This window comes from Macaca fascicularis, chromosome 13 (assembly GCF_037993035.2).
Source record: "Macaca fascicularis isolate 582-1 chromosome 13, T2T-MFA8v1.1".
Classification (NCBI taxonomy): Eukaryota; Metazoa; Chordata; class Mammalia; order Primates; family Cercopithecidae; genus Macaca; species Macaca fascicularis.
This window is the reverse complement of record NC_088387.1, coordinates 58,776,222-58,789,814: the sequence shown is the minus strand read 5'-3', so window position 1 is coordinate 58,789,814 and position 13,593 is coordinate 58,776,222. Positions and strand designations below refer to the sequence as shown.

Below are 13,593 nucleotides of genomic sequence, written 5' to 3'. Positions count from 1 at the left end.
TGACTTCATATTCAACTTGCACAGCATACAAGTTCAGAAAGACGGCCATTTTTTTCAAAAAATATTCGAGGACTTAATTTTTCTGAGGGATTGTATTAATACTTTGATAAATTCATCTGCAGTTTTATTATTATTGTTGAATTTCTCTTTTTAAGTTAATTGGTCTCAGTGCCTTTTCCTGATTTACCAGTAGTTTTACACGAGATCTGAACATTTAACATCTCTTTCATTGACTTCATGAAATATTGTTTTTGCAAGAATTTTAGTAGTTTTAAAATATGTTTGTATTGCTGTGTTGGGTATTTAAAGAGCTGACAGTCAGTGAAAATACTGATAAACTAATATTTCATAGGTGGAGATAAATGCTAGTCTTCACTGGGGAGGGATATTTGAATGGGGAGAGGACTGAGTTTACAAGTAGTTAACTTATTATTAAATATTTCATATTATAAGGACTATTGTTCTATGTAAACTCATAACTACAGGGTCTCAGATAATGAATATTTGGGTAAATACGAACCCCTATAGCTAAAAAATTATATCTTTGAATGCAACTTATGAAGTTTGAATGCTCTGAGCTTTGTGGGATAAAAGTACTATGCAAATAGTAAGTGTCACATGAAGTCCACTAAAAATGGTTAAGGATTTCAAAACATGTAATATAGATAAGGCTTTATACATGAAATTATACCTCATTTGACTTAGTTACTAAAAATAAAATGAAACATTCCAAGTGAAAACACTTCTTAAAATACATAAAATTTGGTGCTTTAGATTTTCTAAGGTTTTCATTTGTCTAGTTCTGGTACTGGAGAACTAACTGCAGTTCCATAAAAGAGCTGTACATCTATAAAGCAACTCATTTCCTTCCAGCTTTTCTTGAGACATATTAAAGCCACAATAAAATATAACTTTTCCTTCTCAATAAGCTTTAGTGGATCAGAAAAAGAAACTAAGAAAATAGGCCAGATTAAGCTGGAGAGAAAATGGAAATCTTTTTGTTCTTCAACTCCCATTGTCTTTCTCACATTATCAGTTTTCTTAAAAATAGCTATAGTCATTGAAAACTTGTAAACATCTTTAGATTGCCAAATTGATTATACCTTTTCATTTTTATGTTTTAAAAGAGCTTAAGATTGTCTTCTTTGAAAAGATGTTTAAAATTAGACACATTTAATCATATACCAAGGCTTAGAAAAGGATATCTCTAGTGAGTTTCTGGTTTTATAGGCAGCAAACATAAAGCACCTAGTGGGCACAATATGAACTTACAGTTTTATGTAATATACATTAAAGCTACCTTAAGAGCTCAACACACTGGAAATGCTTAGTATATTCTACATTTATTTCAGTTTAAGATACAGAAATGGACTTCCTAGACATACGCCATATGTTCTCCTCTCATGCCAAGTTAACAAGAATTAAAAGACTGAGATGAATAAACAAGGTCAACTTAGGCTGAGCCAAATTAGACAACAGAATAATTGTCAGATTTTCTGTTGGCAGGGACAGTTTGTTTTGAGCCAATCTTCATGAATTATAGGCTGTAATTTCTTTTTTCCTGGTAAGTCTACTGCCAGGCATTCTGTTGACAATTTCTTTGTTTTGTAAACACTGAAAATTTTCATCCATTATATTGTTTATAGGCACACACCAGGATTCTGAATAGATGAGTATTTTTGGTTTGTTCCAACTTAAAGGAAAACTGCTTAGACATGAATCAAATAAAATCATGCCAAAATTTAACAACTTTTAACAAGATAGTATTTCATTTGGAGTTTCTTATGTATGAATTCAATACTGGTTCATTATAATAGCAGGAAACCAACCAATATTGTAGTTAATTTCTAGCTGTAAATATCAAAGTAGATATATTTACTGCAATACAAGGTTTATTTGTTCTACAACAAATAATTTCAGACCTTGGAAAGGATAATCTAATACAAATGAGAAAATTGAGGCAACCAGAGAAGTTGACTTATTTGAAATATAAGAACTAGTTTAGGGCTGTACCTAATCTAATTATTTTTAATTTAGTCCTAGGATCATCCATTTTGTTTATACACTGTCTGACATGGTTTAGATCTGTGTCCTCACCAAATCAAATTTGACATATGTCAAATTGTAATCCCCACAGTTGGAGGTGGGACCTGGTGGGAGGTGATTGGATCGTAGGAGTGGTTTCTCATGAATGGCCTAGCACTGTCCCCTTGGTGCTGTTCTTGTGATAGCAAGTAAGTTCTCATGAGATCTGGTGGTTTAAAAGTGTGTGGCACCTCCTCCCAAACCCCTCTATTCCTCCTGCTCTGACCATGTGAAGTACTGGCTCCCCCTTTGCCTTCTGCCATGATTGTAAGTTTCCTGAGGCCTCCCCAGAAACTGAGCAGATGCTAGCATCATGCCTCCTGTACAGTCTGAGGAAGAGTGAGCCAATTAAACCTCTTTTCTTTATAAATTACCCAGTCTCAGGTATTTCTTTATAAGAATGCAAGGTCAGACCAATATAATGTTTAAGGTTTTAATTTGTTACACACAAATGTGTATGTATAAAGATATAATTTATAACAACACAAAGGATCTAGAGAGAGGAATGGAGCAATACAGGAGCAAAGGTTTTATATACTATTGATGTTAAATTGATATTAAAACAAACTAAATGGTTATAAATTAAGATTTATAATCATCAGGTAAACCACAAAGAAAAAGCCTCCAAAGAAACGACAAGGATATTAAAATTACTTAACACAAGAGAAGGCAATAAGTGAGGAATAGAGGAATAAAAAGCTACAAGAAATGTGGAAAATGGCAGCAAAATGACTGATGTGAATCCTGACTTATTAGTAATTACATTAATAATAAATGGATTAAACCCTCCAATTAAAAGGCAGAGATTGGAACAATGAATTTTAAAATAATCACTTTCGAATCTTTTAAGATATGTGACAGTATGTAAGAGACAAAGTGAGAAACTTTAAAAGAGAATTTTAAAAAATATTGTTTTTCTTATGTAAAGTAAGTGTCCCTCAATTCCTGTTGTGTTTTAGTTAGGAATGGGAGCTGAATTTTGTCAAAGGCTTTTTCAACATCTATATAAATAATTGTATGATTTTTATCAACCTTAGATCTATTAATATGGTATATGATATTAATGGATTTGGTAACACTAAAACAACCTTGTATTTTCAGGGTGGATCCAAGTGTTGGATTTTTTTCACTAATATTTTACTTAATATTTTTTACACGGATGATATTGGCTTGTCATTTTTCTGTAGAAAATTTTTTTTTTAATTTTCAGTGCTTTGGAATAATTTATACAGCATTGGGAATATCTGATCTTTGAAGGTTTGGTAGAATTCTAGCCGGTCATCTGGGCCTTTTGCTCTTTTACAGGGTAATTTCTTAATAACCTTCTCTATTTCTTTTATGAAAACTGGTGTGCTTCAGATTTCTAAATTCAATGGCGGACACTTTTGGCAATCTGTATTTAACTAGTATATTATCTATTGTTTTCTAAGTTTTCAAATTCATTTGCACAGAAATTTGCAAAGTAGTCTGTTATGACTAAAAAGAAAAAACCCTCTCTTGTTTAAATGGTTAATTTCTCCCTCCTTCCTTCTGCCATTTCTTATTTTGTATGTTTGTGTTTTCTCTCTCTTTTTTTGATCAAGCTGGTCTATTTTGTTGTTTCAAAAACATTTATTTCACTTAACATAATGTTCTCCAGTTCCATGTAAATAAAGTTTTATTGGACCACAGCCACATCCATTCATTTATGTATTGTCTATGACTGTTTTTGTGCTACAACAGAGTTAAATATTTGCAGCAGAGAACATATGGTCCATCAACCTAAAATATTTACACTGAAGCCATTTAGGAGAAAAGTTTGCCAATGCCTGCTCTGCCTCATTAATTTCTGGTTTTATCTTTATTATTTCTTTCCTTGTGCTTTATTTTGGTTTAGTTTCTTGTTATTTTTTAAAGCTTTTGAGTTAGAATTGTTCTCTTTTTTCATTTTTTTTTTCTTGTAAAAGTGCTTAGTGGTATCAGTTTTCCTCTGATTATTATTTAAATACATCCCATATATTCTGATATGTAGTGTTTTATTATACTTACGTCTTAGAAATTTCATGTTGTATTTCTTCTTTCATCCAAAAGTTGTTTGAGAAAAAGTTTTAAAATTTATACAAGGAAGGGCATGTTGGTTCTTGTTAAACATTGCTGGTTTTATTACATTGTGGATGGAGAGTGTTTGTAATATTTAGTGAAATTTAATGATATATTTTGGCAAGTAACATACTTGTTTTGTAAATAGTCCATGAATTCTTAGGAAGAAAACTTATTCTCTTTTATCAAGGAATAGAATTTGATGAATATTCATAATATCTACATTATTATGTTTAGGTATTATTTCTTGTTACTTTTTGCTTACTTGATCTATTCTGTAGTAAGCATAGTGAGTTAGGCTGGGTGTGGTGGCTCATGCCCATAATCCCAGCACTTTGGGAGGCCAAGGCAGGTGGATCACTTGAACCCAGAAGTTCAAGACTAGCCTCGGCAACATGGCAAAACTCCATCTCTGCAAAAAATACAAAAAATTAGCTGCGTGTGGTGACACATGCCTGTAGTCCCAGCCACCCAGGAGGCTGAGGTGGATCACCTGAGCCCAGGAGGTCAAGACTGTGGTGAGCCATGATCATGCCACTGCACTCTAGGCTGGGCAAGAATGAGACCCTGCCAAAAAAAAAAAAAAAAAAAAATAGTAAGTTAAAATCTCCTATTATTCATATCTCTCTATATCTCCTTGCATCTTTTACAGATTTTCCTTTATAAAGGTGGCTTCTATATTATTTGTTGTACAAATATTCTTAAGTGTTTTATCTTTGTGAAAGTTGCATTAATTGCTTTTCTTTGTTGGATTTTATGCTTTTGGGCTTGAATTCTATAATTGGTATGGTTTCTGTTGGTTTATTTTCATTTGCCTGAATATCTTTTCCCATTCCTTTATTTTTACCCTTTCTGAATCATTTTATTTAGATGTATGTCTTTCTTGCAGTACATAGCTGGATCTTGCTTTATGAGCACATTGAAAATCTTTTTTTTTTTTAATAGGTGAGGTGAGTCCATTTACATTAATTGATATGACTGATATGCTAGGTTTCAACTCTTTTACTAATATTTTATAATTTTGTGAATTTTGATATATTTGCTATGTTTCTCTCTGACGTGTGTTTCCTTTCTTCTCACTTATTTATCACTTGAGCCCAGGAGTTCTGGGCTGCAGAATGCCCATTGGGTGCCACACTAAGTTTGGCATCAACATGGTGACCTCCTGGGAGCTGAGGACCACCAGGTTGCCTAAGGTGGGGTCAGCTGGGCCAGGCTGGAAACAGAGTGGGTCAATCAGTAGTGGGATTGTGTCTGTGAATAACCGTTGTACTCCAGCCTGGGCAATACAGTGAGACTCCATCTCTTAAAAAACATAAATAAAAGTAAATGGTAGGTAGTAAAGTTTGTGGTTTTGTTCTAGTGGTTACCTTTGTACTTGTATCTTTTCTAATGCCCTTAGTCTCTTCTTAGTTAACTTTTATTATGTGGCATATGAGTTTTTATTGTATCTTTTAACTCCCACCTATTGGCTACACAACAATCAGTGAGCTTATTCTATCCTACTCTTTAACTCTCTGTTCCACTCCCATTTTCTAAAGCTGTATTACTTCTACTTAATCACAACATACAGTATTTGTATATGGGTCTTCCACCCCTTTTATCTTCTGTCTACATTTATATTTATTAAAATACAGTCAGTCCTTGTACTGACACTTTCTTACTCATCTCATGGTTAGATGAAACTCTTCTTCTAGTATTCCTCAAGAAAGGTTCATGGGTACAGAATTCCCTATATTGAAAACTGTTTCTTTTAGCGTTCATACTTGAAGGAGATCATGGATGACTATACTATCCTTGGTTCACACTTTCAGTCACTGAGTTTTTGAAAACTGTAGTTCTGCTTTTGCCTTGCCTTATATTTTATTTTTTTGAAAAGTTTGATACTTGTTTGAAAAGTTCAATACTTTTTTCCTGAAAGTGCACTTTGGGTGTCTGAGAAAAATTATAACAGAACAATCAGCTCCAAGAAATATCCTAGCTATACTCTTATATTTCAATGATTAAATGTTTAGGGCCTTCTGGTAAAAAGATCAAATAACTTACATAAGCAAAAGTACATGAATACATTTTGCAACATTCTCTTGGATTTTTAGTATCGAGTATTCTGTTACATTGTTTTATTTTTTCATTTTCATGGAATCCAATTATACAAGTGCTGTTGCTTCTTTGTCTTATCTCCCATTCCATTACTTTGTCTTGACTTTTTACTTCTCATTTTCTTTTGTTTTCTGCCATTTTCAATGTTTTTAATTAAGTTTTATAATGAGTTTATTCTCATTTGGGTACCCTGTAACTTATTTTTCATTTTTGGATAATATTATGCTTTTTTTTTTCATTTATTTGTTTCAGTGGACTTTTTTGTTTTTGTTTTTGTTTGAGACAGGATATCACTCTGCAACCCAGGCTGGAGTGCACTGGCATAATCAGGACTCATTGAAGCCTTAATGTTCAGGGCCCCAAGCAATCCTCCCACCTCAGCCTCCCAAGTAGCTGGGACTGCAGGCATGGACCACCATGCCAGGCTAATTTTTTTTTTTCTTTTTTTAGTAGAGATGAGGTCTCGCTATGTTGCCCAGGCTGGTCTTGAGCCCCTGGGCTCAAGGGATCCTCCCACCTTGGCCTCCCAAAGTGTTGGGATTACAGGTGCAAGCCACCACACCTGGCCAATTTTCTTGGTGTCTTCTTCCATCCCTCCCTCCTTCTCTCCTGTCCATTTCTATTTTTCATTTTTGTCTTTTTCTTTTTTTCTTCTTTTTCTTTTTCTTTTTTTTTTTTTTTTTTTGAGACAGAGTCTTACTCTGTCACCCAGGCTGGAGTACAATGATGCGGCCTCAGTTCACTGCAACCTCTGCCTCCCGGGTTCAAGCAATTCCCCTGCCTCAGCCTCCCAAGGAGCTGAGATTACAGACATGTGCCATCACGCCAGGCTAATTTTTATATTTTTGGTAGAGATGGGGTTTCACCATGTTGGCCAGGCTAGTCTTGAACTCCTGACCTCAGGTGATCTGCCTCAGCCTCCCAAAGTGCTGGAATTACAGGCATGAACCACCATGCCTAGCCTCATTTTGTCTTTCTAATTCAGAGTGGGTTTCAATATACCCAGTTGCTTATTCTAATATATCTAATTCTGCCTGGTGTGTTGTTGTACAGTTTTCTTTGACATCATGATTGTTTTGGGGGAAGATAATTTTCCTTAATTGATGTGTGTAGTTTTCATTTTCTGTTACTTTGACGTAACTTCGTATGAAACTGTTCATCTTTTTCTTGTTTATTTTTGTGGTTTTGGCTATGTTTTGTGAGGTCCTAGTTCAGCAGGGTCCTCAGTAGAGCAAAGTCTAGGCACTTGTTACTGTATGAATAGACATATAGAAGAATGGAACAGAATGACAAATCCAGAAATAAACACTTAACACCTATAGTCAGTTGATTTTTGATGAAGGGGCAAAGGCAATTCTGTGGGTAAAATGAGTTTTTTTTCTCTCAAAAAAAGTCCTGGGGAAATGTGTATTTCTATGTTCTAAATAATGAACTTAGACCCTTATTCACATCCTACATAAAAATTAACTCGAAATGGACTTAAATTTAAGAGCAGAAGCTATAAAACTTCTAGAAGAAAACATGAGAAAATATCCATCTGCATTCTCAGATTAGAAAGAAATTTAAGTACAACACATAAAAGACAATCAAAAAAAGAAAAAATTGCTCTCCTGGGCTTCACCAACATTTGGAAACCTTTGCACTTCAAAAGACACTACTGGAAAATGAAAAGGCAAGCCACAGACAGGGAGAAAATACTTGCATATCAGGTATTTAATAAGGAACCTGTATTCAGAATATATAAAAGTATCTTACAATTCAATAACAAGACAACTCAACTAAAGAATGGACAACAAATTTGAATAGTTATAACAATAAAGAATGCTAATGAGCAAATAAGAAATGTTCAACATCATTAGTTGTTACGGAAATGCAAATTAAAGCTACAATTAGATATCATTCTTCACCCACCAGAATAGTTATAATAAAAAAAGATCAACAATATTAAATGTTGGTGAGGTTACTGAGAAACTGGAATCCTTATATATTGCTGGTGAGTATGTAAAATGTTACAGGCATTTTGGAAAACAATTTGGCAGGTTCTTAAAACTAGCAAATTAAATACAAACTTAGAATAAGACCCAACAATTCAATTCCTAGATATCTGCCCAAGGGAAATGAAAATATATGTCCACTTAGAAACTTCAATGTGAATGTTTACAGCAACATTATTCATAATAGCCCCAAAATGGAAATAACCCAGATATCCATCAGCTGGTGAGTGGATAAGCAAAATGTGGCACATCTATGTAATAGAATACTATTCAGCAATTAAGAAGGAATAAACTATATATTACAACATGAGCCTCAGTAACATAATGCTAAGTGAAAGACGCCAGATACAAAAGACAATGTATTGTATGACTTCATTTATATGAAATGTCCAGATTATATGATTTCATTTATACAAAATTTCTCTAGAGACAGAAAGCAGAGCAATGTTTGCCTCAGGCTGGGTTAGGAGAATGGAAATTAAGTATAATGGAACTATTTGGGGGTGATGGAAATGCTCTAAACCTAAACTGTGGTGGTGGTCATACAGCTTTATAAATTTACCAAATATCATTGTCTTGTATACTTACAATGGGTGAATTTTATGGTATATGTAAGTGATATCTCAGTAAAATTGTTTTTAAAGAAGTATCCAGACATGGTGGCTCACGCCTGTAATCCCAGCACTTTGAAAGGCCAAGGCAGAAGGATCACTTGAGCCCAGGAGTCTGAGACCTGCCTGGGCAACATGGTGAAACCTTGTTTCTACAAAAAATACAAAAATTAGCCTGGCATGGTGGCACGTGCCTGTAGTTGCAGTTGCTCAGGACACTGAGGTGGGAGAATCACCTGAGCCTGGGAGGTCGAAGCTGCAGTAAGCCATGATTGCACCACTGCACTCCAGCTTGGGTGACAGAGTGACACCCTGCCCCCAAAATAAATAAATAAAGAGGTAGGACTTCTAGGTAGCTGAAGATAACAGCAGTCGCCTATGTTCTATCTCCCAATACTTCTTTTATAAACAATACAGAACATTATACAAGGAAAAATGAAAGTACATGACAATCATGTTCTTAGCATAACTTGAAGACAGAGAATGTTCAAACTTGAAAATAACTAAATAAAATGGAAAAAACAGCAAATGCTAATGCATGATCTCCCTAGCGCCTGATATTCTGGTACATTGAAGCATGAACTACAAGGAAGATGCTATAAAGTACCATGCAATCTGAAGAGGCAGTTTTCAAAAAGGATAGCTTCTCAGGGAAAAGGCAGAAAGAGAGGGGCACTTTTGGCATTTGGGTGTGAAGGAAGAAAGAAGCATAAGGTGGAAAATACCAGGCAAGAGAAAGCCAAAAAATGAGAGGTCATACAATCCCATCAAGAATTTGCGGGCTGGGCGTGGTGGCTCATGCCTGTAATCCTAGCACTTTGGGAGGCCGAGGCAGGTGGATCACCTGAGGTCAGGAGTTTGAGACCAGTCTGGCCAACATGGTGGAACCCTGTCTCTACTAAAAATACAAATAAATAAATAAATTAGCAGGGCACAGTGGTGGGCACCTGTAATCCCAGCTACTATGGAGGGTGAAGCAAGAGAGTCGTGTGAACCAGGGAGGTGGGGGGTTGCAGTGAGCTGAGGTCGTGCCATTGCACTCCAGCCTGGGCAACTAGAGCAAAACTCTGTCTCAAAAAAAAAAAAAAGATTTTGTGGAGAGTTTAATTAGCGCCTCTTTGGCTTTCTCATTTCCAGGATCTCCCTGTTGAATTTTTGGCTAGTTTGCCATTCAGTCACTTGCCCTAATCAGACGAGCAGAACTGGCATTTCCTATCAAGTTTGTAACTTTCACTGACAATAGTTTGCTACTTTTATTAGACAATGCTGCTAGGTAGAGTTTTTCCACCCTCAGCTCCAAATCAAGTCAGCTGTTGGTTTTTAAAGCCAGCCCTACCCTGGTAGAACTAGTCTGGGGACGGGCAGGATGATGGAAGCAGCTTCAGGCAAGAAAATAAAAGACTTCTACTTTATTACTAGAAGTTCAGCAATTTTTCATGAATAAATGCTTCTCAATTTGTTGTTTGCCTTTGTTTGATTTCCAACGCCCAGAAATGATGGTTTTTGTCTAGTTTTATATTAGTTTCTTGGGGAGAAGATTTGCCGATATCCAAATAAACTCTTTCATACTTGGAAATCCTCCCCCTCTTTATTTGCTGTTAATGTGTATAGTTTGAGGCATTTTTCTTGAGGGTATTGTAGGTGGGTATATATAATTAATATATACATATTTTTTTTTAATTTGGCCTCTTTATAATTACTGAAAATAGTGAGGATCCTCAAAAGCAGGAATGTTATGCATAAACCAGGGACCAAATCTGACCCACTGCCTATTTTTATAAATAACGTTTTATTGTAACACCCCCATTCCGATTCATTTATATATTGTCTGTAGCCACTTTTTTACTGTAACAGCAGGATTGAGTAGTTGCAAAAGTTTGTGTGACCTGCAAAGCCTAAAATATTTGCTGTCTGGCCCTTTACACAAAAAGCTTGCTGACCCTTGCTTGAGAGAATCATTATCATCATAATTAATATTATCATTATCACTGTAAATAACATTATTACTTTTAAAAAAAATTTCATATTCTTTATCTTTTCAATAACCCCATGTAGCAAACTAGACAGATATCAGATATTTAAACTATCATTTATCAGATTTCAAAAACTAATGGTAAACTTGCATTAAAGAAATATTATATAAATTATAATTCAAACTACATATTCTAAAAGTTAATATTTATTAAAGGCAGTCCAACAATCCTAGAATTTAACAGCAGAATGCAGACAATATTTTATAGTAATTTCATTTTGGCGCAGAATAACATTTATTGTAGCAATATTATTTTTACGTTCACTTCTGCCATTCATTATGCCTGATCTGAATAACCAAACTCCTGCAAAGTCTGAGCCATGAGAAATGCAAATTTTTCTCCTTCACATTTTGAAATATTCTTGCTTTGCTATTAGTTCGCATTTGAACAGGTAATACTAAATACTTTATGGAGCAATTTCGTCAGTCAACATTTCTTACCTGTTAGAAGAGCCATTCAGTATTCTTTGTTGTACAGTATGTCTGTGGGTTGGGCTAGAGGGAGGGAGGTTATCTGGAAATGAGTCTTCCCCTTGAGGTGCTAAAGACAGGCCAATAAAAGCTTCATTTAGCATATCCCCTCTGTCCAAGGGCCCCAGGAATTCTGTTAAAAATGATTAATATATGAGTGAAATACTAAGTACAATTTCTGCTAACTCCCTCATAAGTAAGATTACAGAACAACTTGCACATATCCCAGTGGAACTTTTTTCTTTATTTTGTCAATTTGAAAATCTTGTTGTCCTAGTTCCCTATGACTTCTGTCATTCTTATACTTACTTCGGCAGTTTGATAACAGAATAGTGAATGATTTCAAATATTGATTTTTAAAAATTCATTTATATCTTTCTTATATATAGTGTTTTTAACCAGCTTATTATTTATATGTTTTTTGTTTTTGTTAGCCAATTACTGGAATATTTTATTTTGGAATATTGCAAGAAGTGATTTTACTCTTTCACGTATAGCACGTAATTTGAAAAGAAAAGGAAAATATTTTACCTAATATTTGCTTTAATTAGAATTTTAAACGTTATAGGGAGATACATACCCCCATATCTTAGAGATGTACAGAGGTGTATAGAGAGATATTGACAACTTTGACAGGACATTGTTTAAAAATATTGTTTGAAACATAACGAAGCTGTGAAAAATATATTTTTTGTAAGAAACATAAACCTTATTAAAAACCAAAAAAATTAAAAAAAAACCTCTTAGGACCACCGTGTATGGCAAAACATAATTTTTACCATCTTAAACATCTTAAAGCATACAGTTCAATAGTGTTAAGTATATTCACGTTGTTGTGAAGCAAATCTCCAGAACTTTTTTGTCTTGTAAAACTGAAACTGCACCCATTGTAGAATTCCCCATTTGCCCCTCTCCCAGTTTGATAACCAACATTTTATTTTCTGTTTATATGAATTTGATAACTTTAGATCTTGTAAAAGTGGTATCATACAGTATTTGTGTTTTTGTCACTGGCTTATTTCACTTAGCATAATGTCCTTAAGGTTTATCCGTGTTGTAGTATGTGACAAGATTTCTTCCTTTTTAAGACTGAGTAGTAAGCTATTGTATGTATATACCATGCTTTGTTTTTCCATTTTCTATTTATTGACATTTGGGTTGCTTCCACCTCCTGGCTATTGTGAATAATGCTGCTATGAACATGGATGTGCAGATATCTCCAAAACCCTGCTATCAGTGCTTTTGGACATATACTCAGAAGGGGGATTGCCATATCATACAGTGAATCTATTTTTAAATTTTTGAGGAAACACCATACTGTTTTCATTGTGGTTCACCATTTTACAATCCTAGCAACAGTGCACAAAAATTCTAATTTCTCCAAATCCTTGACAAACTTGTTATTTTCTGTTTTTTTTTTTTTTTAAACTAGTCATCCTAATGAATGTGACGTGCTACCTTATGGTTTTGATTTGCATTTCTCTAATAAGTGATACTGAGCATCTTTTTATATGCTTGTTGGTCATTTGTATACCTTCATTGAAGAAATGTAGATTCAAGTCACTTGTCCCTGTTTTCTTTGAGACAGAGTCTCACTCTGTTGCCCAGGCTGGAGTGCAGTATCACAATCATGGCTCACTAAAGTCTTGACCTCTCAGGCTCAAGTGATCCTCCCACCTCAGCCCTTTGAGTAGCTGGAACTACAGGTGTGTGCCACAATGCATGACTCATTTAAAAAAAAACCATTATTGTAGAGAGGGGCTTTCACTAGGTTGCCTAGGCTGGTCTTGAACTCCTGGGCTCAGGCAATCTTCCTGCTTCCTGTGGTGGCTTGTGCCTATAATCCTGCCTCTCAAAGTGCTAGGATTACAGGCATGAGCCATGGCACCCAGCCCCCTTGCCCATTTTTAATTAGGTTGTTTTTGTTCTTAAGTTGTAGGAACTTGTATGTAGTCTAGATATTAACGATTTGTCAGATTTGCAAATATTTTCTCCCATTCCTCAGGCTGTCTGTTCACTTTATTGGTACTTTAATGTGTCCTTTAATGCATAAAAGTTTTTGAGTTGGATTAAACCCCATTTGTAGTCCCATTTGTCTATTTTGCTTTTGTTGCTTTTACTTTTGTTGTCACACACAAGAAATCATTGTCATATCCAATATCATGAAGCTTTTCTCTAATGTTTTCTTCTAGTAGTTTTATACTTCTGTTTCTTATGTTTA

General features: G+C 34.8%; 1 protein-coding gene across 12 annotated transcripts in view; it reads right to left on the bottom strand.

The window, feature by feature from the left end:
- The window catches only part of WDPCP (WD repeat containing planar cell polarity effector), a 487,362-nt gene that overhangs the window by 46,353 nt on the left and 427,416 nt on the right, over positions 1-13,593 (bottom strand). For 7 of the 12 annotated variants that reach the window (XR_012422331.1, XM_015433598.3, XM_015433599.3 and 4 more), the window contains one exon: positions 11,343-11,505. The exons of 2 other annotated variants lie outside the window; for them this stretch is intronic. Coding sequence is in view for 9 of the 10 variants with exons in the window: in XM_015433598.3 (XP_015289084.2) it covers positions 11,343-11,505 (163 nt within the window). In the remaining variant the exon portion in view is untranslated. The remainder of the gene's footprint in view (positions 1-11,342; positions 11,506-13,593) is intronic. 3 more of the 12 variants (XM_065527041.1, XM_065527042.1, XM_074011663.1) reach the window with 1 other exon arrangement.